Source organism: Amblyraja radiata, chromosome 31 (genome assembly GCF_010909765.2).
Source record: "Amblyraja radiata isolate CabotCenter1 chromosome 31, sAmbRad1.1.pri, whole genome shotgun sequence".
Taxonomy (NCBI): domain Eukaryota; kingdom Metazoa; phylum Chordata; class Chondrichthyes; order Rajiformes; family Rajidae; genus Amblyraja; species Amblyraja radiata.
The window spans coordinates 2,855,475-2,881,145 of record NC_045986.1 but is presented as its reverse complement, the minus strand read 5'-3'; the positions used below and the strand labels follow the sequence as shown (position 1 = coordinate 2,881,145).

General features: G+C 45.1%; 1 protein-coding gene across 1 annotated transcript in view; it reads right to left on the bottom strand.

The window, feature by feature from the left end:
• Positions 1-25,671, bottom strand: part of gpr153 (G protein-coupled receptor 153) — a 68,635-nt gene that overhangs the window by 4,380 nt on the left and 38,584 nt on the right. Inside the window, exons 4-5 of the mRNA XM_033047936.1 lie at positions 11,818-12,007; positions 10,070-10,254 (exon numbers count right to left, since the gene is read on the bottom strand). Of these exons, the coding sequence (XP_032903827.1) occupies positions 10,070-10,254; positions 11,818-12,007 (375 nt within the window). The remainder of the gene's footprint in view (positions 1-10,069; positions 10,255-11,817; positions 12,008-25,671) is intronic.

Sequence of the window (25,671 nt, the reverse complement as noted above, 5' to 3'; positions counted from 1 at the left end):
CTCACCTCTCTGAGGTGAACTCGTGACCAAAGATTCCTCAGGGAGAAATTGGTGAAGGACCTTATGTCTGGTTGGCATTCAGTCATTTCTAGATGTAGCGAGAAGATGCATTGCTGCCTCCATTGTGAACCATACCTCCCAATCAAAATGGGCAGATACTCGGTGTTGGGAGTGAAATACAAATAATGGACATGTGGCCAAGTTATCAGAGAGCTACGTGCCCTAGAGCCCGACACCTTCAGGGGAAGGAGAAGGGAAAGCAGAAATAAATCACTTGCTTTCCTGCAAGAAACACAATTTAAAATACACCTCTAAATCATTGATCATAAAACACTGTAATAAAGTTATATTGGACATAGGCTATCGTGTTTGGTCTTTCAGAAGACCAAATTATTTCTTAACCAAGCAGCTTGTGAACTGTCTGCTGATCTTTGTATTCCTGTTCTATCTGGAGATTTCGAGTTGACCAATTTTTAGAGAATCAGAGAGAGGAAGAAGACAGCTCGTGGATTTTCCCAGATGGGTTTTAGCAACAGTATTTTGTTCTGGAAAATGATTTTATTATTTGAAGATCTAGGTGCACCAGGCTTTAAGATATCCATGGACAATTCTCTCACGCCATCCGCAGCAGCTTGCATTTACATGCCACCACCACACCACCATGTCACCAGATGAAAACTGACATTGAGTCAGAGAAGGTGCTTTTGTTATGGTGTGACCCTTAGGTCATGGGTTTTAAAGTGGGGATGGGAAGTACCAAGGTTTAGGAAGGGAACCCATGTGTCAAGTGCATGCAGTGGCAGAGGTGGTGAAGGTTCACATGGTATATTGTGATATTATAACTCGCCAGTCCCAGGTAAATAAAGTTTGGACAATGTGGCTTCATGACTGCACCTCACCATCAATGCAGTTTGACGATGTGAAAAAATAGAACATATTCCATATTAAAAAAACACAAAGTTCTGGAGTAACTTAGTGGGTCAGCCAGTATCTCCGGAGAACACAGATAAGTGAGGTTTTAGTTTCGGGCCCATCTTCAGACCCGAAACATCACCTATATGGCCATGTTCCCCCAGAGCTGCTACCTGAGCCACTGCGTTACTCCAGCATTGGTGTCTTTCTTAGTAAGCAGTATCAACAGCTCCTTGTGCCAACATATTCCATACCCCACATTCATGTGATTTGATACAGTGTTTAGGTGCAGATGAAAGCCAGAAACCTCAAAGATTGGACCTATGACCTGACGTTTATTGAATATGAATGGAGTGGATCAAGTTTGTGCTGCCCAGCCATAACCTTTGTGCAGCTGAATCTCATCTCATTGTGCAGGAATAGAACTTCTAATACAGCTTTAGGCTTTGATGGAAGAAGGCTCATCCAGCAACTGTGGGGCATGGGGAGGAAATCACAGGTCTGAATTGGAGGAACACCAAATTCTCACAGCTGGAGTGGATTCCAGAAATAGGGAGGCACGGATTTCAAAGAGGCACGGTTAAGAGGGAAATGTTATTTTGAACGTTATTGGACTTGACTGTTATTTTCAGCGAATACGGAAGTGATATGTAAACAGGACTTGGTATGGGGTACGATGCTGACCACACTGAGAGTGGAGGAGAGGTCTCGCTCAGATCAGCAATACTCAAGACAATAAAGGCACATGTACAAATGTCGACAGCAGATGAGCTGTGGGGAGGCGGAAGGAGATGGGCAGTGTTACAAGGGGCAGTCTTTGTACGGAGCTGAGGTGTGCTTGGATGCTCAGCAAAGTTCAAATTAATGGCATCTCGGCACCTTCTCTGTGAGTCATGCCTGTTTATTCTAGCATCTGCAAGGCCATTGCAATTCATTACATAAAAGAATGCAGCACAACAAAAACACAGCACATAATCATAGAGACATGGATGAGATCGTCAAACAATAGTTGGAATATACACAGGGGTGACATTGGTGAGAAGCAGCTACAGAGCTGTCGGAACCAGGAACACTCCCTTTCTTATACCCAACTGAATATTATTAACTCCATAGAGAATGGATCATTCTTTTAACATGTGACATGACATTAAAATTCATGATCATAAATAATCTTTGTTGGCTGGGTATTTATTATAGAATACAAGACTGAGGTACGGATTATGAAAAATAAACCCTGAACAAGAGATATTGTATTTCATCTCTTCAACAACACACAGACGGATAGGGAGCGGGTTCCACATTATAGATTCGCTGACATTGTGCATCCCTTTCTGTTCATCTTGGCCTGCTGTCACTTGTTCTGGGAGATAGATGCCCTATAGGTGTCCTTCCTGTGGCTGGTCTCTGAGTCTTGAGTGGGTGGTTAGGTCAGGGTGATGGGTCATGGTGCTTCTTTGCATTGCAGAGAGCTTGGTGTGGAGAACACGATGCCAATTGATTTCAAAGGGGAGGAAGAAGCACCTTCAGTGATTTTTTGCTGGGATGGGAAGCTGGGTGGGGTTAAAGCCATGACAATCCTTACCTCCATCAGTCTTGCATTCCTTATAATCTTCAAGCCTTTAAAACCCACCTTAGGATCACCTAATAACTACTTCCTAATTTATCGAGACTTCTTTCAATCTCGACAGTATCCTACACTAAGAGTCTTGGCCTTTATTCTCAGTTTCTTAACAGTCGTGGAGGGAAGAAAGCGCGTTTATAGTGCCACTCCAGGTAGAAAAGAACCCATAATAAAGTCAGCCTCCCGGATATGCACCAAAGCAGCACTCCTGGGCACTCGACAGTCCATTACACGTCACTGGCTGCTTCGCATTCTGGCAGTCCATTAATGAATGACATAAAGCAGCTAAGAATATTTTAAAAGAGAAAAATTAGGTCAATCTTGTCCAAATCTTTTGCTGCAATTCCAATTTCCAATTTTCCATAAAAAACAGATAATCCTCGATAGGAACTGAGTCAAGGAGCACACAGCGGACTTAAGATAGCGCCGTGCAAGTGTGCCGAACGACAAGCCCCGGCACAATGGGGTATCTCACAGGCCCACTGGGGAATTCATTTTGCTGGCAGTTTTGAGATTCGTGTTTGTCTTAACATCTGTAAAAACAGTATAAAAGCACATTTTTAAACTTCAGTGTATCTAAAAAAAACTGGAGCAGCCACCTCAACCAGAAAAGATTCCAAAATGCTATACTCCACACCCCCCACACCCACCCAAATCCATGCCCCGCACATCCCAAATTTGTCTATATTTGTGTGTCGTTTCTTGAGGCCCCTCCAGTCTCCAAAGGTCCAGCCCCGATCTTTACCACGGGCGCTGTCTGTACGGAGTTTGTATCTTCTCTTCGTGGGTTTCCTCGTTAATCTGGTTATTAAAGATCTGTACGTTAATTGGCTTTGGTAAAAATTGTAAATTGTCCCTAGAGCGTGTATGATAGTGTTAGTGTGCGGGGAACGCTGGTTGGCACAGACACGGTGGGCCGAAGGGCTTGTTTCCACACTTTATCTCGACTAAACTAAACAATAGATTATAGTTGAGGGTGTCAGTGACTAAAGCAGGAAAAGAAAAGCTCAGTACAATGAAGGAAGTTCTGGAGTGATAGTGGGAGGAGGTACCCAGATTGATTTCACTTTCATGCAAAGCCTGCGTGATCGTATCCTATTGCAGGAAGGAACTGCAGATCCCGGTTTAAACAGAACATAGACACTGAAAGGGCCTGGCTCCATGCTGTAACTCTAAAACTAAAAATACATTCTTGGCATTAGACTGAATGATCTGATTTAACTTCTAGCAGACTTAATCAGACAGTCGCCATCATCCCCTCTCATTAGCCTGAATGCTCAGAATGCAAACAGTTGATTCGCAAATCTTAAGGGGACGACTAAGAGATGGATCACTCCACCACTAAGAGATGTTGTTATCATTTCTTAAATAAAGTTGAAAAGAGCAGAACCATTGTCCTGTCCCTGTACTCAGTCTGTGGCTCCAAACCTCCAATCCTTTTTGAAAAGTTTGTTATGACTAACACCTTTCTGAAAACCTAAACAATCCATGTACCTTTACCAGAAATTAGCGAGGAAAATTAATATATTCTACTCTCTTTTGCCTTGGATCTAATGAAGGTGGACTATCATGACTGAGCAACATCTTGTATACAGGAATAAGCTTTGAAGCATGTGGCTTTTGGTTGCTTGAAGGATTTGTTTTTCTGTATAACTGCATTCCAAAAGTGATTTTTGGAGTGATTATTTGCATGATCTTGAACACAAGGTAAAGCATTGAAAGAAAACCAGATAAGAACTCAAGCCCTGGTGATTTTCTTCTTCCCCGACCTGACCCAAATCCATTTGCAGAACATTGCACTGACACCAAATGAAGCCTGATATTCACACTCAACAAGTAGTGATCACTGGTAGACAAAAATGCTGGAGAAACTCAGGGGGTGAGGCAGCACCTATGGAGCGAAGGAAATAGGCAGGCCCGAAAGAAGAAGGGTCTTGACCCGAAACGTTGCCTATTTCCTTCGCTCCTTTGATGCTGCCTCACCCGCTGAGTTTCTCCAGCATTTTTGTCTACCTTCGATTTTCCAGCATCTGCAGTTCCTTCTTAAACAAGTGGTGAGCACTTTTGTTATAAGCAAGAATCTGTAGTTTTTTTTAATTACAAGAAATAACCACTGTTTGCCTGGTTCCATTCTGGCCTAAACAATAGCAGCCACAAAAATGGTTAACTATACGCCCACTTCTCACTGTCTTACTTCAGCTCCTCTTCAAGGATCTACCCTTCGCCCTCGTGTTTCTCACTCATGTCCACCATACATCAACATCATCCAAACAAGATGATGTAACGTCAATTAGTACAGGGATCAGAGAAAAGTCAGAGAAAAACAGTTTTACCCAAAGTGTAGCGAGGTTCTGAAACTCGCTTTCTGAAAGAGTAAAGGAGGCAGGAATATCTAATAGTCACAGGGTCGTACAGCATGCAAACAGATCCTTCGGCCCAACTTGCTTATGCTGACCAAGATGCTCTATTTCCACTAGTCCCACCTGCCCGCGTTTGGCCTATATACCTTTAAACCTTTCCAGCCCATGTACCTAATCAAATGTACTTTAAATGTTGTTATAGTACCTGCCTCAACTACCTCCTCTGGCCGTTCATTCCATATACCCCCACTGTATGAAAAGATTGCTCCTCCGGTTCCTTACCTCTCTCACCTTAAACCTCTGTCCTCTGGTTATTGATTCCCCTACTCTGGCCAAAAGACTTTGTGCCTTAACCCTGTCTATTCCCCTCATGATGTTTTACACTTCTATAAGATCACCACTCAGCCTCCTGCATTCCAAGGAATACAGTCTTAGCCTATTCAACCTCACCCTATAGCTCAGACCGCCAAGTCCTGGCAACATCCTCGTAAATCTTCTCTGCACACCCTCCTGTTTAACAACACCCAAAACTGAACACAACAACCCAAATACAGCCTCACCAATGTCTGTACAGCAGTAACATCACATCACAATTTCTATACGCAATAGCCTGACTGGTGAAGGCCAATATGCTGAAAGCCTTCTTGACCACCATATCTCCCATTGACACACCTTTCAATGAACGACGTACCTATACTCCTAGATCTCTCTGCCTCACAACACTCCCCAAGGCCCTGCCATTCACTGTGAAATTGCTGTCCTGGTTCGACTTCCCAAAATGCAATAAAGTCCAATAACTATTTGTCAGCCCATTGCCAGCAGATTAAGATTGTGCTGTAATTTTAGATAACCATCTTCGATATCTACCTAACTGCTCAAATTTGTTTTGCCTTGGAGCTCTTCTTAAATAGAGGCACAACATCAGCCTCCCTCCAGTCATCTAGCACCTCACCAGTGCCTAATGATGATTAATGTTTGATGTTTTATGTGTCATTCCGAACTGTCATTGTACCAAGGCAAATTCCTTGTATGTGAATACTTGGGCAATAAATGTATTCATTCATTCATATATCTCAGCCAGATCAGCTGCAATTTACTCTCTAGCTTCCCACAGTGTCCTCGGATATATCTGATCAGGCTGGGAGAATTATCTACCTTCCAATGCATTAGGAACTCCACCTTGACCGTAATACAACTGTCTTCAGGACATCTCCATTAACTCTTCTATGTTCACCAGTCTTCATATTTTTCTTCATGATAAAAACAGAGGAGAAAAACTAATTGAGGACCTTACCCATCTCCTGCAGCTCCACACAGAGATGACCGCTTTGGTTTCTGAGGGGCAATATTCTCTGTGTAGTCACTCTCTTCCCCTTAAGGTGCATATCAAATACCTTTGAAATTTAGTGAATATTATCCCCAGAGCCATCTCCTGCCCCCTTTTTGACCTCCTGATTTTATTCTTAAGTATGCTCCTTAGTTCCTGAACTCCTCTGGGGATACACTTGATCCCAGTTGTCTATACTTGTCCTGTGCCTTTGTCATCTCTGACCAGAGCCTCAATTTCTCACATCATCCAGGCTTCCTTACCTGCCTTGCCATTCACTCTAACAGTAGCATGCATGCCCTAAACTCCTGTCATTACTCTTTTAAACCCATCCCACTTCCCAGATGTCCCTTTGCCTGCTAATAACCTACTCAAATAAACTTTAGCAAGTCCCTATCCAATACCATCAAAGTTGGCCTTTCCCCTATTCAGAATTTGTATTAGTCACAAAATGCTGGAGTAACTCAGCAGGCCAGGCAGTATCTCTGGAGAGAAGGAATGGGTGACATTTCGGGTCGAGTCCCTATCATCACCCATTCCTTCCCTCTGCCTGTCTGCCTGTCCCGCTGAGTTACTCCAGCATTTTGTGTCTATCTTAGGTGCAAACCAGCATCTGCAGTTCTTTCCTATACATCAGATTTTTAACTTATGGGCCCTCCCTGTCTTAGAAACATAGAAACATAGAAAATAGGTGCAGGAGTAGGCCATTCGGCCCTTCGAGCCTGCACCGCCATTCAATATGATCATGGCTGATCATCCAACTCAGTATCCATAACTATTTAAAAGTGAATAGAACAGTGGTCGCTGGTCTCAAAAGCCTCATCCACGAACTACAGTCACCATCCTGGCCACACACTCATCTCCCTGCTACCTTCAGGTAGAAGGTACAGGAGCCTGAAGACTGCAACAACCAGGTTCAGGAATAGCTACTTCCCCACAGCCATCAGGCTATTAAACCTGGCTCGGACAAAACTCTGATTATTAATAACCACTTTCTGTTATTTGCACTTTACCAGTTTATTTATTCATGTGTGTATATATTTATATCATGGTATATGGACACATTTATCTGTTTTGTAGTAAATGCCTACTATTTTCTGTGTGCTTAAGCAAAGCAAGAATTTCATTGTCCTATACAGGGACACATGACAATAAACTCACTTGAACTTGCCCTTCCCTATTTACAAAGTATAGATCAAGCTTTGCCCTCTCCTATGTGGGGCCCTCTACATATTGCCAAATAAATAATTCCTGAGCACATTGACAAATGCCACCCTGTCTATGGCCATGGCACTATCACATTCCCAGTCTATATTGGGAAAATTAAACTCCCCCACTATGACTACCTCACTAGTCTTGTAGCTGCCTGTAACCTCCAGGCATGTTTGTTCTTCTTATTCTTGTTGACTATTTGGGGGCCTGTGGTCCACTCCCAACAAGGTGATCATCCCCTTTTTTATTTCTCAGCTCCAACAATACAGCCTCACTGGACAATCTATCAGTTATGTCATTGTGGACTTCTGCATGATATTCTCCATAGCCAATATAGCAATACTCTTTTACCCCCACCTCTATCCCGACTGAAGCATCTGTACCCTGGGGTATTAAGCTGCCAGTCCTGCCCCTCTCTTAACCAAGTTTCTGTAATGGCTGCAATGTCCCAGTCGTATGTACCAGTTGGAGTTCTCACATTAAAACAAGTACAATTCAAACCAAGTCCTTCCTTGCTTCCTGCCGGTCCACTGACGTTTTTTTCATCCTCTTCCATGCCGACTTCCAGCCTTTTACCTGCCTGAGTTTTGCATTGGATCCCACCCCCCTGCCAATCTAGTTTAAACCATCCCGAGCCTGCCTGCCAGGATACTGGTTCCTCTCCAGTTCAGCTCCATCCCTCTGGTATAGGTCACCTCTGCCCTAGATGTGATCCCAATGATCCGGAAATCTGAATCCCTGTCCCCTGCACCAACTCCTCAGCTATGCGTTTATCTGTCCCATCTTCCTATTCTGACCCTCAATAGCACGAAGCACCCGGGAGTAATCCGGAGATTCCAACACACGAGGTCCTGCTTCTGACTAACTCCCTATATTCATTCTGCAGGACCTCATCACTTTTCCTACTTACGGAATTTGTGCCAATGTGAACAATAACTTCTGGTTGCTCTCCCTCCTCCTTGAGAATGTTTCGCAGCTGCCCTGAGACATCCTGGACCCCGGCACCAGGAGGCAACAGACCATCCTGGAGGTACACAAAATTGCTGGAGGAACTCAGCGGGTGCAGCAGCATCTATGGAGCGAAGGAAATAGGCGACGTTTCGGGCCGAAACCCTTCTTCAGACTGGGTCTGAAGAAGGGTTTCGGCCCGAAACGTCGCCTATTTCCTTCGCTCCATAGATGCTGCTGCACCCGCTGAGTTCCTCCAGCAATTTTGTGTACCTTCGATATTCCAGCATCTGCAGTTCCCTTTTGAACAGACCATCCTGGAGTCTCGTTTCCTGATACAGAACCTCCTGTCTGTCCCGCTAACTACTGAGTCTCCGACCACTATCGGTCTGAGTGACGTCACCCAGCCTCAATGTGCCTCTGAGCCAGGCCTGGTGCCACAGACCACACCACTGCAGTCCTGAGGTCATCCAGCCACAGCTCCAGTTCCCTCACATGTTCAGTCAGGAGCTGCAGAGAACGTACTTCCCAAAAGTGTAGTCACCAAGGACACTGGATCTCTCCCTGACTACCCACACCCTGCATTAGGAGCGTAACAATACCCGAACGGCCACCCCAACTGTACTAAGACCAAACAAGAACTGCAAACAAATATCCTGCCTTCTCGTGCTATCGCCCTCTGCTCAGCCTTCGGGCCGAAGCTACTCGAGTCAAAGTCTCAGCTCTTACCCACAAACACAGCACCTGCCCCTCAACACAGCCTCTGCCAACACAGCCACTGCCAAATGGCTGCTCCACTAGTGCCAGCCTTCACCAGGAGGCATTGTCACTCCTGGACACTGACTGCTCCACCTCCTCTCAGCTGCTCATGCGACAGTGAACCTAACCCTTCCTCATGCTAACGGCTGCTTATTAAACCTCCTGCCCTGCTCCTCCTCTCAGCTGCTCATGCTACAGCCGGACCTCTCTTGTTGTTTCCTGGTATTAAATTTATGTTTGATGATGATAAAGATGATTGATGAAAAAGATACAATTTCTATCTTAAGATTACTTCCCTTTGGACATTGGCATCCACAATGTGTCATTGTCTTGAGGAAGGAAAGGGAAATCTAAGGGAGGTGAGAAGAGGTTGTGGGCGGGTGGGGTGGTGAACATGAGAGATGATGGTGGGAGGATGCTGAGAATGTAATGAGAAGAACCAGCAGGCTCTCCAGGAACTAGAGCTTCTCTTTATGGACATAGAGTGGTGGATAGACACAGCCAGCAAACCATCAGGAGGCAAATGGGTTATTTTGATTTGACAGGAGAGACGGGAGGCATGGTGGCTCAGTGGTAAAGTTACTGAATTAAAGTGCCAGAGAGCCAGGTTCAATTCTGACTGCGGGTGCTGTCTGTACAGAGTTTGTACATTCCTCCTGTGACCTGCGTGGGTTTTCTCTAAGATCTTCGGTTTTCTCCCACACTCCAAAGGTGTCGGTCACTTGGCTTGGTATAAATGTAACATTGTCCCTAGTGTATGTAGGGTAGTGGTAGTGTGCGGAGATCGCTGGTCGGTGTGGACTCGGTGGGCCAAAGAGCCTGTTTCCATGCTGTATCTCTAAACTAAACTAAAAAAAGACTTAAGAGAGGATAAGTTAGAATATGACAAACAGCCATTGTAGGGCGTGTAGACCACATTTGGACAGATACCTGTAAATAATGCATCTTATCCTCATGCATCTCCCTCATTGGGTATACTTGTGGAACTCCCCTTTCCAGTAATGAGAAGTCGTATTTGGCAATGCGGTCCACTGTCAGAATCTCAGGGGTGCAGTTATATTCGTAGGGTCTTTCATAGAAAGATTCAGGGTGAATTGCTCCATCTTGATTGTTTTCTGCAACAGAGAAGTTAATTTCACAGGCTGCTCAGATTTGAAGTTGTAACCAGGCAAACTGAGATAGGTGTCCTTCAAAGGATGCAATCCCAATGGAGATTAAAATTAAACATTTGCAAAGTGGTTCATGCTACATGGGGGCAAGTCACTGCATCCCCTGGCACAGAACTGGTTATTTAAGGAAGAAGACACAGACTGCCGGAGTAACTCAGCAGGTCAGGTGGCATCTCAGGATAACATGGATATGTGACGTTTCGGGTCTGGACCCATCTCCAGACCCCCTCCTTCCTGGTTATATAAGGAATCTAATTTACAAGGCCTGGATAGAGTGGATGTGGAGAGGATGTTGCCACTAGTGGAAGAGTCTAGGTCCAGAGGCCATAGCCTCAGAATAAAAGGACGTACCTTTAGAAAGAGGACGAGGAGGAATTTCTGTAGCTAGAGGGTGGTGAATTTGTGGAGTTCATTGCCGCAGATGGCTATGGAGGCTGTCAATTGATATTTTTAAGACTAATTCATGATTAGTCCAGGGTGTCAGGGGTTATGGGGAGAAGGCAGGAGAATGGGGTTGAGAGGGAAAGATAGATCAATCATGATTGAATGGCAGAGTAGACTTGATGGGCCGAATGGCCTAATTCTGCTGCAGGAACCTATGACCAGGCTGGGTGGCAGAGCAGTGCAGGGATGAGTTCAGTATGGAGCACATTGTAAGAATTTGGCCTCTACAGAACACAGCACTCATGCTGTGTGCTACACACCACTGGGTCATGCACAAAAACAATAGCACTGCGCAGTAGGATGTAAGTGTGTCTCAGCTGCATGAGCTGGATGAGCTCCCTCACACTGCACGGGATGGTTGCAAATATTGCAGTGTATGGACTGGCAATACAGGTTAAGGTTCACAATGCTGCTGCATACTACAGGTACAGGCTGTGATCTGCCTCAGGGAAACTGAGACAAAGGACTTGGACACAACATCCACACTGGACATCTGATATAAAAACATTCTATAGGTGTAAATGCTTTACTCTGCTTCAGAGGGACTGAGACGGAAGACTGAACCATCCAAGGCTTTGCCACAGAAGGCTGTGGAGCCAAGTCAATGCATATTTTAAAGGCAAAGATAGATAGATTCTTGCTTAGTCCTGGTGTCAGAGGCTTTGGGGAGAAGGCAGGAGAATGAGGTTGGGAGGGAGAGATAGATCAGCCATGATTGAATGGCGGAATAGACTTAATGGGCTAAATGGCCTAATTCTGCTCCTATCACTTACGTATGATCTTATGACCTTATGACTGAAAATAGATAGAAAATCCACACAGTAATGCAAAAAATCTGCTGGAAATCTGAAATAAAAAGAGAAAATGTTGGTAACACTTAAAAGGTCAAACATGCCTGGCCAGCAATGTATTTCCAATATTTTCTGTTTTTATTTTAAAATATCCACATTAGACAGAAAGAAGCCCAGTTAATGCGACATCCGAATGGCAAAGCATTTTATAACTTGGCAAGACACGGTACAATGTGGCCCATGGTGTTAGAGTTCACCCACACAAGGAGTTTACCTTCATCTGTGTCATCGTTGGACATGATCGCTACACATTTCTCCCAGACGCTTTTCACGTTGGCCCTGTAGCGGTCACAAGCCCAAAGGAACAACGGGAGAAGGATGGACTGCACGATGGAACACCACAGGAAGCACAGCACCATCCAGGAGTACGAGGTGTCGTACTTGAGACTGGCAAAGCTCACCACCTGGAAAACAACAGGGAAATCTTCATCAGCAACCAGACAAACTCACACATCTCCAAGCATTCCCCTTCAAACACCATAGCTACAGTATATAATTGTTGGTAGCTGTAGATTGCTTATTGCATGTGAACCAATCAGTAGTGTAGTATCACTAACTCCACCTTACTATACACTTTATATTAACACCTATTTCTTACGTTAGGTACACAAAAATGCTGGAGAAACTCATCGGGTGCAGCAGCATCTATGGAGCGAAGGAAATAGGCGACGTTTCGGGCCGAAACCCTTCGATCAGTCTGAAGAAGGGTTTCGGCCCGAAACGTTGACTATTTCCTTCGCTCCATAGATGCTGCTGCACCCGCTGAGTTTCTCCAGCATTTTTGTGTACCTTCGATTTTCCAGCATCTGCAGTTCCTTCTTAAACACTATTTCTTATGTTACGTTAGTTATACAGGCGGTAGCAATGAGCTAACAACCTGCTGTACCGCTGCAATATCTGATGATTAAAGATGATTTAAACTCCAGACCTGTGTCTGTTAAGTCATTTACTGTAGCTATATCAACGTTGGAGATTTTATGCTCTAATTTTCCTCCTTCATCTCAGCGACTGATGGCAGCGTTGAGATACAGGTTTATAAAGAAAATAGACACAAAGTGCTGGAGTAACTCAGCGGGACAGGCAGCATCTCTGGAGAGAAGGAATGGGTGACGTTTCGGGTCGAGACCCATCTTCAGGTTTACAAGGTTAGCCAGAGTCTAGTTCTTCACCCATGCATCAAAACACAAGCTGACACTGCCAATAGGCACCACCCACGAGTCTCATTCTTAATCTGTCACCTACTCACAGTTTGAAGCCCCAAGGCCAATGTGGGTAAACCTTTGACCCCAGCTAACCTTTTCTTCCCCAAAAGCACGAATAACAATTAATAGAGACTGCAGGTTTTCCTGCTTAATCGATTCGTACAAAATTGGAGACAAAGGTATATTTTATACCGATCATAGAGATAGAACTAGTTAGGAAAGTCTTAACACTGGCCCTTGAATCAATTTCTTCTGAAGAGACCTTTTAGAGAAGAAGCCAACATATTCTCGAACCAGTCACACCCCAGTCACTCCTCTTCTCCCCTCTCCTATCCAGCAGAAAGCACAACAACTTGAAAACATGCTGCACTAGATTCACGAACAGGTTCTACCCCGCTGTTATCTGACTCTTGAATGGATTTCTCATAAGCTAACAATGTATTCCTGATCTTCCAATCACCTCATTCTGGCCCTTGCACTTTCTTCTGAGCGATATTCTAAACTCCGTTTCCTTTCCACTATTTGCACCACCTCTTGTCCTCAAGTGTGGTTTGGTTGAACTCATGTCTGGGAGGGTGGATTTACCTGGACATTATGCCATTGTATCTCGATATACATGACAATAATAAATTGTACCAAAATTCACCTCTAATTTCCTGGATTCCAGTCATCTTGCCTGACGAGTGAACAGGGAAGAGTGAACATTTGGAGGCTCATTCCACGAGTGACTTTAAACTAAATGGACATCAAAGTCCCAAAATATTTATCCCTCAGTCAACGAGACCAGAATAGAAAGTGGGTTTATGGCCCCACTGTTTCTGGGACCTTACAGCACACAGGTCTGATCTGGCTTGGTTTTGGTTTGGGTTTATTACTGCTACTGTGTACTGAGATACAGTGAGAATCATTGTTTTGTGTGCTGTCGAGGAGGTAAATCATAGCAAACATGAGTATATCTGGTAGTGCAAAAGAGAAAATAGTGTAGAATATAGCGTTATAGCTGGGGGTGGGAGATTGCAACCTTCACGTGGTCCGCCCTGTTTCGACGAATGCAATCAACCTGGCGTGCATAATTAAATAAGATCAAATAGAACAAGTTGTCCTACTTAACCTGTGCACGCCATACTCAAGAAGAAGAAGAAGCGTTATAGCTACAATGAAAGTGTAGTATTTTTAAAGATGCAAGGGTCACAAGAGGATAGATTGGAATATCGGGAATTCATTATTATCTTAAGAGAAGTCTGTTCAATGGTACAATAATCGCAGGGAAGAAGCCGTTCCTGAATCGAGTAGCAGTGCTTTCAAGCTTTTACACCTTCTGCCTGACAGGAGAGGGGAGAAGAGAGAATGCCTGAGGCTTGAGTAGTCCTTCATTCTGTGGATGCTTTTCCAAGGCACCACCAAGTACAGAGGGAATTGATCGGGCTGTTGTGGGGAGGCTGGTTTGCATGACGGACTGGGCTGCATTCACAACTCTCTGTGATCCAGTTGCAGAGAGGAAGCTGATTCCTAGGTCCAGGAATTTGAAGATGAGTTTGGTTGGGATTTAGCTTTAGGGATACAGCACAGAAACTGTGGCCCACTGAGTCTGCGCCGACCAGCATTCCCCGCACTCTAACACTAGGGACAATTTACAATGATACCAAGCCAATTAACCTACAAACCTGTACGTCTTTGGAGTGTGGGAGGAAACCTGAGAACCCGGAGAAGACCCACACAAGTCACAGGGAGAACGTACAAACTCCGTACAGACAGCATCAGTAGTCAGGTTCGAACCTGGATCTCTAACGTAGTAAGGCAGCAACTCTACCGTTGCGCCACTGTGCCACCCATACCAACTTCATAAAAATCCTTTCCTTGTCTGGCAATGATGGCTTCCTCTCTCATGAGAGCAGCAATGAGGGCGTCAACTCCTTTTGAAAATAACATTTACTACAATGCGGTGATCACGATGCCAACGTCACCCAATGTCCAACTAACATCTTCACGACAATCACAAATAAGACGACTGCTGGTTTAAAAAGAGAATTTGTAGCCAGTCTCGCTTTCAAAAACCTTTGAATGGAGAGCACTATTTTTAGATTGAATGTCTCCTTCTTTTCCTCTGACCAAAGAAATAGATAAACTGTTGAGGCCCTAAAAATCCTGAATATTACATTGCAGCAGTATAAGTGGGAGTGGACTGCAGGCAAGAGGAACCTTCCCTCACCGAGTGAATGATCAATGTTCCTATTGGGTTTCTGCATTGAATAATGGAACCAAGAAACTTGGAGGCTTTCGATATACTGCGCAGAAACAGGCCCTTCGGCCCACCGAGTCACCACTGACCAGCGATCGCCCACTACACTAGCACCATCCTACCCACTAGAGACAATTGATATATATTTTTTAACCAAAGCCAATGAACCTACAAACCTGCACGTCTTTGGAGTGTTGGAGGAAACTGGAGCACTCAGAGAACATATAAACTATATGTTATATGGTTATATGGTTATATAAACTCTGTACCGACAGTCCCCGTGGTCAGGATCGAACCCGGGTCTCTGATGCTGTAAGGCAGCAACTCTACCGCTGCGCCACCGTGGAGTCAACGAAGACTCCGCTGAACGGATTTACAAAACTGACATGTCATGATGGATTATTTCATCTCAATACCTTGTGGATCCCAGGATTCAAACTCTATTCTTAACCCATCAAACTAGCAAATGCTAAGCGTACACTCCATCCAGTGTACGATATATAGAGCCAGACACACACTATTTTCTCCTCTCTCCTGTGTGATGACTCTCAGAGACACAGCTACAAGGTTGCTGGGCTCCCTGCTGTTTGATAGGTAGAGTTGTCACCCTTCAATTGAATATTGGCAATCTTTGACATCCTAATCCGAATCCTAACCCTTATCCTCAAACTTGTACATAACAAGATGTTATTAAGTTAGCTGCCAATAGTTTTCTCAGAGTGAGCGCAATACTTACTCCTATTACACGAATGGATTCTGTTCATTCACAAAGGCTTTCAAGTTAAATTCACAGAGTGCTCCACACAACTATTAGGTTTATTTTCTGCAGTAACTCCAACAGAGTTATTCCACCATTTTGTTCCTATTTTCAATATAAACCTGTATCTCAACAGGTTATTTATTTATTATAATCAAACATACGTATTCAAATATTAAAACATTATTTACAATACAATAAAACAGACCAGAACCCACCACCATAATACAAGACAAACAAATATACTAAATAACTATACAACTATGCTACACTCCTTGTCAAGGATGTATTCAACCCCCCGCGGTGCCCAGCGATCCCAGAAATCCCCCAGGGTGCCCGTGGACAGTGCGTAGTCCCTCTCTAACACCACCCGGGCACGGATGTAACCCCGGTAAAGGGGCAGGTAGCCGGCTCGGGCAGAGCCCTCTTCTGCCTGGCGCCGTGACTCGTGGATGGCCAGCTTGGCCAGGCCCAGGACCAACCCAACCAGGACATCCTCGGCCCTACCCTCTCCCCTATGCACAGGGTGTCCAAAAATGAGGATGGTAGGTGAGAAGTGCAGCCAGAAGGCAAGGAGCAGCCCCTTTAGGTATTGAAACAGTGGCTGCAGCCTCAAAGCCCTGTCCCACTGTACGAGTTCATTCAAGAGTTCTCCCGAGTTTGCCCTGATTCGAACTCGGAGATTTACTGTAATGGCCGCTCGCAGGTACTCGGGGCTCTCGTGGACATTTTTCAACGTTGAAAAATCTTCACGAATCTTCCCGAGTTTACCGCTTTTCCCGAGTACCTGCCGTTAGCGATGCGAGCCGCTAAGAGACGTCCCCGAGCTCCGACGTACCCGCTACGTTCATTCTACTTGCTTCCACGACTTTGATTTTTTTTTTTTAACTCGGGAGAGCTCTTGGAATGAACTCGTACAGTGGGAAAGGGCTTTTACACACTCCATACACACGTGGTACACAGACTCTTCCAGCCCGCAACAGTGGCAGGCGGCTGGCGAGTCTGTGAACCGCGCAACTATTAGTATTGGTAGGTAAAATCGTAAATCAAAGAAAATGATTGTTATTAAGAAAGAGTTACTTAAAGTAATCACTTGCAACATTGATGGATTTTATCTAATTCAGGAATGAAAAGCTGAGCATGAATCACACCTTACACTTCCCACTCATCAAAGCAGTGAATGACTCAGCACCATGGCCTTGCAAGTGCCACGGTGACATCAACAAGGTTGGATTAAGAATGAAGTATCAAAGGCATGTCAATGAGTCAGCCTCTATTAACAAAATACAAGACAGTTATGTATTTTCTGACCTCCAACTTGTTTCAATGACTATCATGTTTAACCCAGGACCCACTCTCTCTAATGTATACACCAAACACGAGGTGCATGCTTCAATGATTTATCTCATTTTTACTGACACTATTTCCACACATAATAACTGAAAGTATCTGAGCATGTTGAGGATTTTAGTACATTCAGCGGCCAAGCAAAAGCATGAGTCAGTCTCAGCAGAGGCAAGAGCCATGAAGGCAGCTTGCAACTTCAAGCTAGGAGAAGTGTTAGCAGGTTTGTAGTAGATGTCGGTCAATAGTCTGCTTCCTGTGATGGAGACGGTGAGATCTGTGTCGGAAATGGTCCAAGTTAATTTGAGTGCAGGATGGAAATTAATGGTGAAGCTGATGAAGTCAGTGAGTTCTGCATGGGTGCAGGAGGTAGCACCGATGCAGTTGTCAATGTGAAGTCAGTGAGTTCTGCATGGGTGCAGGAGGTAGCACCGATGCAGTTGTCAATGTGAAGTCAGTGAGTTCTGCATGGGTGCAGGAGGTAGCACCGATGCAGTTGTCAATGTGAAGTCAGTGAGTTCTGCATGGGTGCAGGAGGTTTCTAGATCTCACCGTCTCTATCACAGGAAACAGAATATTGACCAACATCTACTACAAACCTACTGACTCCCATAGCTATCTTGACTGCACTTCTTCCCACCCTGCTTCCTGTAAAGATTCTATCCCCTACTCCCAATTCCTCTGTCTACACCACATCTGCGCCCAGGATGAGGTGTTCCAAACCAAGGCATCGGAGATGACCTCATTCTTCCATTATAGATGAGGATCTCACTAGGGTCTCCTCGATATCCCGCAGCTCTGCTCTTACTCCACCTCCCCCCATTCATAACAAGGACAGAGTATCCCTTGTCCTCACCTTCCACCCCATCAGCCGTCGCATACAGCATAAAATCCTCCGACATTTTCGCCACCTCCAACGGGATCCCTCCGTCCCATCTCCACCCCTTTCTGCTTTCCACAGAGACCATTTCCTCTGAAACTCCCTGGTCAACTCGTCCCTTCACACCCAAACCACCCCCTCCCAAGGTACTTTCTTCTGCAACCACAGGAGATGCAACACCTGTCCCTTTACCTCCCCCTTCGACTCCATCCAAGGACCCAAACAGTCTTTCCAGGTGAGGCAGAGGTTCACTTGCACCTCCTCCAACCTCATCTACTGCACCGCTGTTCCAGGTGTCAACTCCTGTATATCGGCGAGACCAAGCGCAGGCTCGGCGATCGTTTTGCTGAACACCTCCGCTCAGTCCATCTTAACCTGCCCGATCTCCCGGTGGCTCAGCACTTCAACTCCCCCTCCCATTCCCAATCTGACCTTTCTGTCCTGGTCCTCCACCATTATCAGTGAGGCCCTGTGCAAATTGGAGGAACAGCACCTCATATTTCGGTTGGGTAGTTTACACCCCAGCGGTATGAAAATTGACTTCTCTAACTTCAGATAGCCCTTGCTTTCCCTCTCTCTCCTTCCCCTTCCCCATCCCAGTTCTCCCACATGTCTTACTGTCACCACCTACATTCTATCTTAGTCCCGCCTCCTCCCCTCACATCAGTCTGAAGAAGAGCCTCGACCCGAAACGTCGCCCATTCCTTCTCTCCAGTGATGCTGACTGACCCTCTGAATTACTCCAGCATTTTGTGCCTAGCTTTGATTTAAACCAGCATCTGCAGTTCTTTCTTACGCAAAAAATGGGGGATGTTATAGATGGGATTCCTCTAAGAGCCGACAGACCTGATGGGCCAAATGGCCTCCCATGTCAAAAGGGAGTGCATTCCAACAAATCTAGTGCCGATTGTGGGAATAAACATTTATTTTATATTTATTTTTTTAATTTTATTTTTATTAGAAGTACAGTAAATTGCAGTAATACACATCACATATATCTTATTACATTTGTTGTACCCCTTCGTTTTTCGAGCTTTAAAAAAGGTAGAAATAAAAGAAGTAAGGAAAGTGAGCAAGAATCGTGAAGGTGCAGGAAAGTGTTGGGAGAAGAAAGCCCCTTAGGGAAGAAGTTAGAGAAGGAAGTAAAGAAAGGAAATAAGACCCTAGAAAGAAAAGAAAAAAAAAAGGAAAAACAATCGCTCTATTGTAACACAAAACTCCGCAAAAAAGGATATACCAACCGTGTTTTAAAAAAATATATTTTATACTGCCCGTTAGAATAAACATTTCTTTTGAGCAAAAAGATTTCCTTACACTTGCAATTGTCCCGGGGAGCTGCATAGGACCGATATATCGGACGAACAACCGCGCCGCTGACGAGCAGAACGACGACCAAAGACCGTATGCGCCCCGGTAGGCCTGACTCACCCCAGGGGACTGTGGTGAAGCCGGGCGGCGAGGCCTGTCTGGGCCAAAGGGGCCTCTGCGATGGCAACAATAAGAGCCGCCGCGGCGGCAGTGGGAGGTTCGGTAGCGGTGGGACCTCACGGTCGATGAGCGTGTGGGGGTAGGGGAAGGCAATGGGGACCGCCCTCAAGAACAATGGGGACCCAGCGTGGGGAGGGGTGGGGCACTCTAGTTTAGAATCCTCTGCCCAGGGGATAAGTCAGTGTTTGTTTGTTTGTTTGTTTGTTCGTACCATATTCGTAGGGGGCGCTGCTCTGTGCAGCAGCCATGTCAGCAGTGCGTCAGTTTTTTCAACCTTTTTTTATTTTTTCGTATGTTTTAAAGTATGCATTTAATGTTCCTTCGTGTGTTTTGTGTGGGGGGGGTGTGGGGGGGGTGAGGGGGAAACCGCTTCGGTCGCCTCCTCCATGGAGAGGCGACTTTTTCCAGGTCACCTCCCCCGTGGCCTAACATCAAGGATCGACGCGGCCTTTCCCGGAGACGCGCTCGGGGCTTCAGCGGCGGGCGCAGCGTAGACTCTCGTCATGGAGCGGGTTAGCCCTCGCTGGGGCTCGCTGGAGGGGAGCGCTCCGTTTCGCTGGCCCGGGGCAGCCGGCAGCCTGAAGTCGCAGCCTGAAGCCGCGGTCTGCAGAGCTCCAGCTGGTGCGGCGTCTACAGCCCGGGATCCCTCGTGGGGGACCCGGGGGAAGAAGAAGCCATCACTGCCGGCCCGCGGCCAACTTCTACCGCGGGCCCGGCGTGGACTTAACATCACCCCTGGAGGGGAGCTTCGACCGCCGGCCCTGCAGTCTACGGTGCTTCTGGCTGCGGCGGAGACTTTAAATCTCGACCGCCGGCCTGCGGCCTACACCATCTTAAAGCCGCGGTCTCCGGTGAGGAAGAGCCGATCCTGGACTGACTCTGGACTCTGGTCCTGTACACGGGGGGGAAATGGAGGAGGACTGGCCAAATTTTTGTGCCTTCCACCACAGTGATGAATGCTGTGGTGGATGTTTGTGTTACAGTTTTATTGTGTGTTCTTTATTATTGTACTGCTGCTGACAACCCAAATTTCCACCGACCCTGGTTGTGTGGCAATAAATTATATCTATCTATCTATCTATCTACCGGTGAAGGTGCTGTGCACACGGTTCTTGGTTCTTGGTCCTCTAACATATTCCCAATGGAATTTAAACCGGAGGTGGCGCAGGGTGGACTTAAGCAAAAAAGGATTCTTGGAAAAGAAGAGCTACCTTAAATGTAGTTGCATCTGGTTGGGTAACTATGGTAGGGTGAAGATAATTCCATGCTTTAATTGTGCGGGGGAAGAATGAATTTCTGTACACATCTGTCTTGGTAACTGGTATCTCAAATTGGATCGAATGCCCTCGTCTGCTCCTAATTGGTTTGGTAATCCATGTCGAGCTGACCATGTAACATTTTGTAAAAACAGGTCTAACGGTGAGCTTGACGTCTGTCTTGGAGAGGGTTCCAACCCAGTGAATTCAGAAGTTTGGTAACACTCGCTTCGGTCTCATATGTAGTCATGCCTACTATGTTCTGTTCTGCTGAAGCAAAGGAAGATTTTCATTGTCCTATCAGGGGCACATGACAATAAATTCTCTTGAATCTTGAATCAAATCGAACTGCCTGTCTTTGGATACGTTTGATGGAAGAAATGTTTCTATTTGTGTACGGATCCCACGCTGCAACTGCGTAGTCCAAATGTGGCCTAACGAGGGTGAAGTATAACTTCTCCTTGATAGAAGTTGATAAAAGTTGAACAATGACGACAGTCGCTTGTCTTTTAATTTCAAGTTTCACCTTGTGCGTTGTGTGTCGGCAGACCAATCTCCCTCCAGGGATGAGTAAAGTTTAATCATATCGTAATTGGGACATTTGCAATTCAGTGGTTACAAAACACATTGAACTTTGTTTTGTTTCAGACAGCCTGTGCCTTCCACTATTCTAAATACATCTCACGATTACAGACAGTCGAACATCTTTCAAACAACTTCACAAATTAGAAATAATAAAAACCATTAAAGATAACAAATCAACTTTAAAACATTCCATTCGCGTAAATTGATTAAAAGGATTGATGTTCATGATAACAAAGTTAAACAATCCATTTATCCTCACAGTGGACATGGCCACACTTAATGTATCATTGTCCTTGGCATTAACCCATGGTGATCCTGGCCCTCAGCTCAGCAACTTACAGGATGCTTTGATCTGACCTCCAGTGCGTTCCACATACACAGGCAGCAGTGCAGTAGTGCACCAGTGCAGATGTCCAGGATGCACTGATGCATGAACTGCAGATTCTCTACAGAATCGATGGTGGATTATCAATGCATCATTTATCATGGATAATACACCGAGATGCGCTAAAGTGAGGATGGAGTTTAGAAGATTGAGGGGGGACCTCATTGAAATTTACCGAGTAGTGAAAGGCCTGTATAAAGTGGATGTGGAGAGGATGTTTCCACTAGTGGGCAGAGTCTAGGACCAGAGGACACAGCCTCAAAATAGTAAGATTAAACGAGAACTTACCAGTTTGAAGTTTGATCTGTATTTTATGAGGAGTTACGATGAGGGATTACGTGAAGAACCCGCTCAGCACGCATGCGCGGCATACTTCAAAGCAGCGGTGTGGAATCACAGATAGACACAGTTATTGAAGTAAACATAGTAAAGATAAGGCGACATCAGTTTATGAATTTGACCCATATTATTGAGGGTGGGAGCGGAGGGCACGTAATCCCTCATCGTAACTCCTCATAAAATACAGATCAAACTTCAAACTGGTAAGTTCTCGTTTAATCTTACTATTTTACTTCGGAGTCACGTGAGTGATTCCGTGAAGATTTCAAAGCTCTGTGATTTCAAACCGTGTAACAGTTATTACTACATCACTGCCGAAGTCATAGAGGGAGGAAGTATGTTATCGTAATCAACCAATGAATCTGTTTTATGAAAAACAAAAATGGTATTTATTAACAATAACAACAAAAAGAAATTTGCTCCCCCGGGCTTAAATTAAATATTTGCAGACTGTAAAATTGTTTCTGCATATAACACAGGTTTTGCCAATGGCTTATGGTAAAAAGTCCTGAACGTGGTTTCCCTTGCCCATCCTGCTGTAGCCAGGATGTGGTCCATCGGCACGTTCATTCTTCCGCCGTTGACGTGGATGCTGCCCTGGTGGAGTGAGATTTATACAAGTTAGTGTCAATCCCGGCAGCTTTTAGCACCTGCTTGAGCCATCTCGAAATGGTTTGGCTCGTCACCCGACCATGACGTTTTTTATGACTGACCCACAAGGCGTTTTCACTCCCTCGAATATTGTTAGTTGTGTCTATATAAGATAGTAGGTGGGTCATGACACATAACCGTGGTTCTGGTGGGTAAGCCCGAAATATCACGACTGGACTAGGCGTTCCTGGCCTGCTCTGTTTGATCAGTCCCTGGATCATAAACGAGATCTGGTCTGGAGCTGTAATCATGTGGTCCAGTCGTAACCGATGTAGAGACTGGACCCTCTGTGCGGATACAAGTGCCATTAACATGAGCGTTTTGAGTGTCAATTGTTCCAGGCTGAGGGATCTGGCTGGTGGCCATCCCCTGAGGTAAGTCAGGACCTCACCGACATCCCATATATGGGTGTACCTTGGTCTAGGGAGGTTGGTATTGTAAATGCCTTTCATTAATTTTACCACCAGCGGGTGAGATCCCATGGCCTGTGGTCCTGGTGCTAGTGTTAAGTAGGCAGACAGGGCACTTCTCGCTGTGTTGATGGCACTGTAGCTGAGTCCTTCTTCGTAGTGAAGTTTGGCCAGGAATTCCAGTACGTTGGTGACTGATGCAGTTGTGTAGGTGATCCCTGTATCCAGGCAGTACTTTTCCCATTTTTTGATATTGGTCAAGTACTGTTTTTTGGTGGATGTTCGGAGGGATGCTGACATGGTGTCGACACTTTGTTCTGATAATCCCAGTCCCAGCAATGGTCTGTTCAGAATCTGCAACCCAGGAGTTTGATTTTTTCATGGCATGGGTGGCTTATGCCAGACACTGGGTGTTGTAATAATTCTGGGTCACTGGGAAATGTCATCGGAGTTCCAACAACCATGTCATGGAGTATCGGGAACCATGGCTGCGTAGGCCAGTCGGGTACTATCAAAATACCTGAAGCAGAGTCCATTTGTATTTTGCGTAGTACCCCATTAATGAGGCAGAAGGGAGGAAATGCATAGAAGAAAAACATTTCCCCAATCCAGCGCGAACGCATCTACCGCTGCTGCCTCAGGGTCTGGTTCCCAGGCGACATACATAGGTACCTGGTGATTTAGCCTTGATGCGAATAAATCGATATCTGGCATGCCATATTGCTTGACAATTTTTGCAAATATTTTGGGTTTTAACATCCATTCGATGTTGTCATTAAATTTGCGTGACCTGGTGTCTGCCACTGTATTTAGCTTAATATGCCAAATATGTCTTTCGACACACCATTGCCAAATTGTGTTAACCAACTTGTCGCATGATAACGAATTTATGCCGCCCATATGGTTAATGTAGGCCACCACCGTAGTATTATCTATTTGTAACCGAACATGCAAGTGATGCATATTTGATGCATATGCTTTTAAACCATAGAAGGCACCCAACATCTCTAGATAATTTATGCCCAGTGTAAGTAGTAATGACGACTCAGGGTTAGTCCATCTACCACCTGTGCTGGATATGGCATTAGTTGCTCCCCAGCCTTGAGCACTGGCATCTGTTTGGATAACTAGCGTAGGGTTAGTGATAATGATAGGGCTGAAACTATGCCAAACGTTTTCTGCCCACCACTGTAGTTCTGATATTGCTTCAGTGGGTAACTTCATGACATGATCATAATGACCTGCATGTCGTTTTAGTGCCTGTACCTTTGCTCTTTGTAAGTTTTGATAGTGCAAAGGTCCGAATTGCGTAGCCGGAAATGCTGCTACCATTTTCCCAATTACTCTTGCTACTTGTCGAATAGTTGGTCGTTTGTTGACCATTAGATCGTTGCATCATTGTGCCAATGCAACTGTTTTGTCTCTTGGCAAAGTTACAGTCATATGGACTGAATTAATTGTGAAGCCCAAGTAGTCCATAGTTGTGGATGGCTTCAACTTAGATTTATCTGGATGTAAGACAAATCCCAAGGTTTCGAACAATTGTTTGGTAGCTGATACAGCTGACAGTCAATTCCATGGTTTTGCCTACTATTAAGATATCATCAAGATATGCCACGACAATATGTTTTTGTCTTCTTAATATTGCCAAGGCTGGTTTTAGTATCTTAGTGAATAATCTTGGGGCTGATGTTAAGCATTGGGTAACGCTTTAAACTGCCATTATTACCCCATCCAGGTAAACTTCAGGTATCTGCGATGATCCTTGTGAATAGGTACTGAATAGTAAGCATCTTTAAGATCAATGCTTGCCATGTAGTATCCTTTGGAAATTAGTTGTTTGGCAGTAACAAACTTTTCCATTTTGAAATGTATATACTTAACAAACATATTTAGTGATGTTAAGTCAATGATGATGCGACATCCACCATCTTTTTTGGTTTTAGTGAATATATTTGATACAAATTCCAAGGGTTCATGTTTTGTTTTTTCAATGATACCCTTTGTAATTAGTCTCATCAGTTCAACTTGTCCCTCTCGTTTTTCTTTCACTGAGAGGGAAAATACCCTTTGGGGTAAATGTTGAACTGGTGGCAATTTACCTGTTATGAATTGTATTTTGTATCCACTAATGCCATTGAGTATATACTGATCACTCGTGATAGACTCCCATGCTGCTTTAAACTGGTGTAATCTCCCCCCTGTTAGTATTAAGCCCCTTCTTTCTATATGCTGGTAGGAACCAGACCCACCTACCTCCATGGTTACGGGTATTTCCTCTGGTTCCCGCCGGTCCCACGAGGCTTGCATGTTGTCTGATGTGACGTTGACGTTGGGGGGTGGCGCATTTTCCATGGGGTCCGCTCTGGGCCCAGGTCTAAAAAAGACTTACGATGATAGAATGCGGACCCCGAGCTTTCACCAGTCCTATATGATGGACGTCGACTGGTGGACGCGACGGGGTGCTGCCACTTGGTGTTTATTGCTCTAGGTTTGCTCGTCCCGTGCCCTGCCTTCATGAGGCCGTGAGCT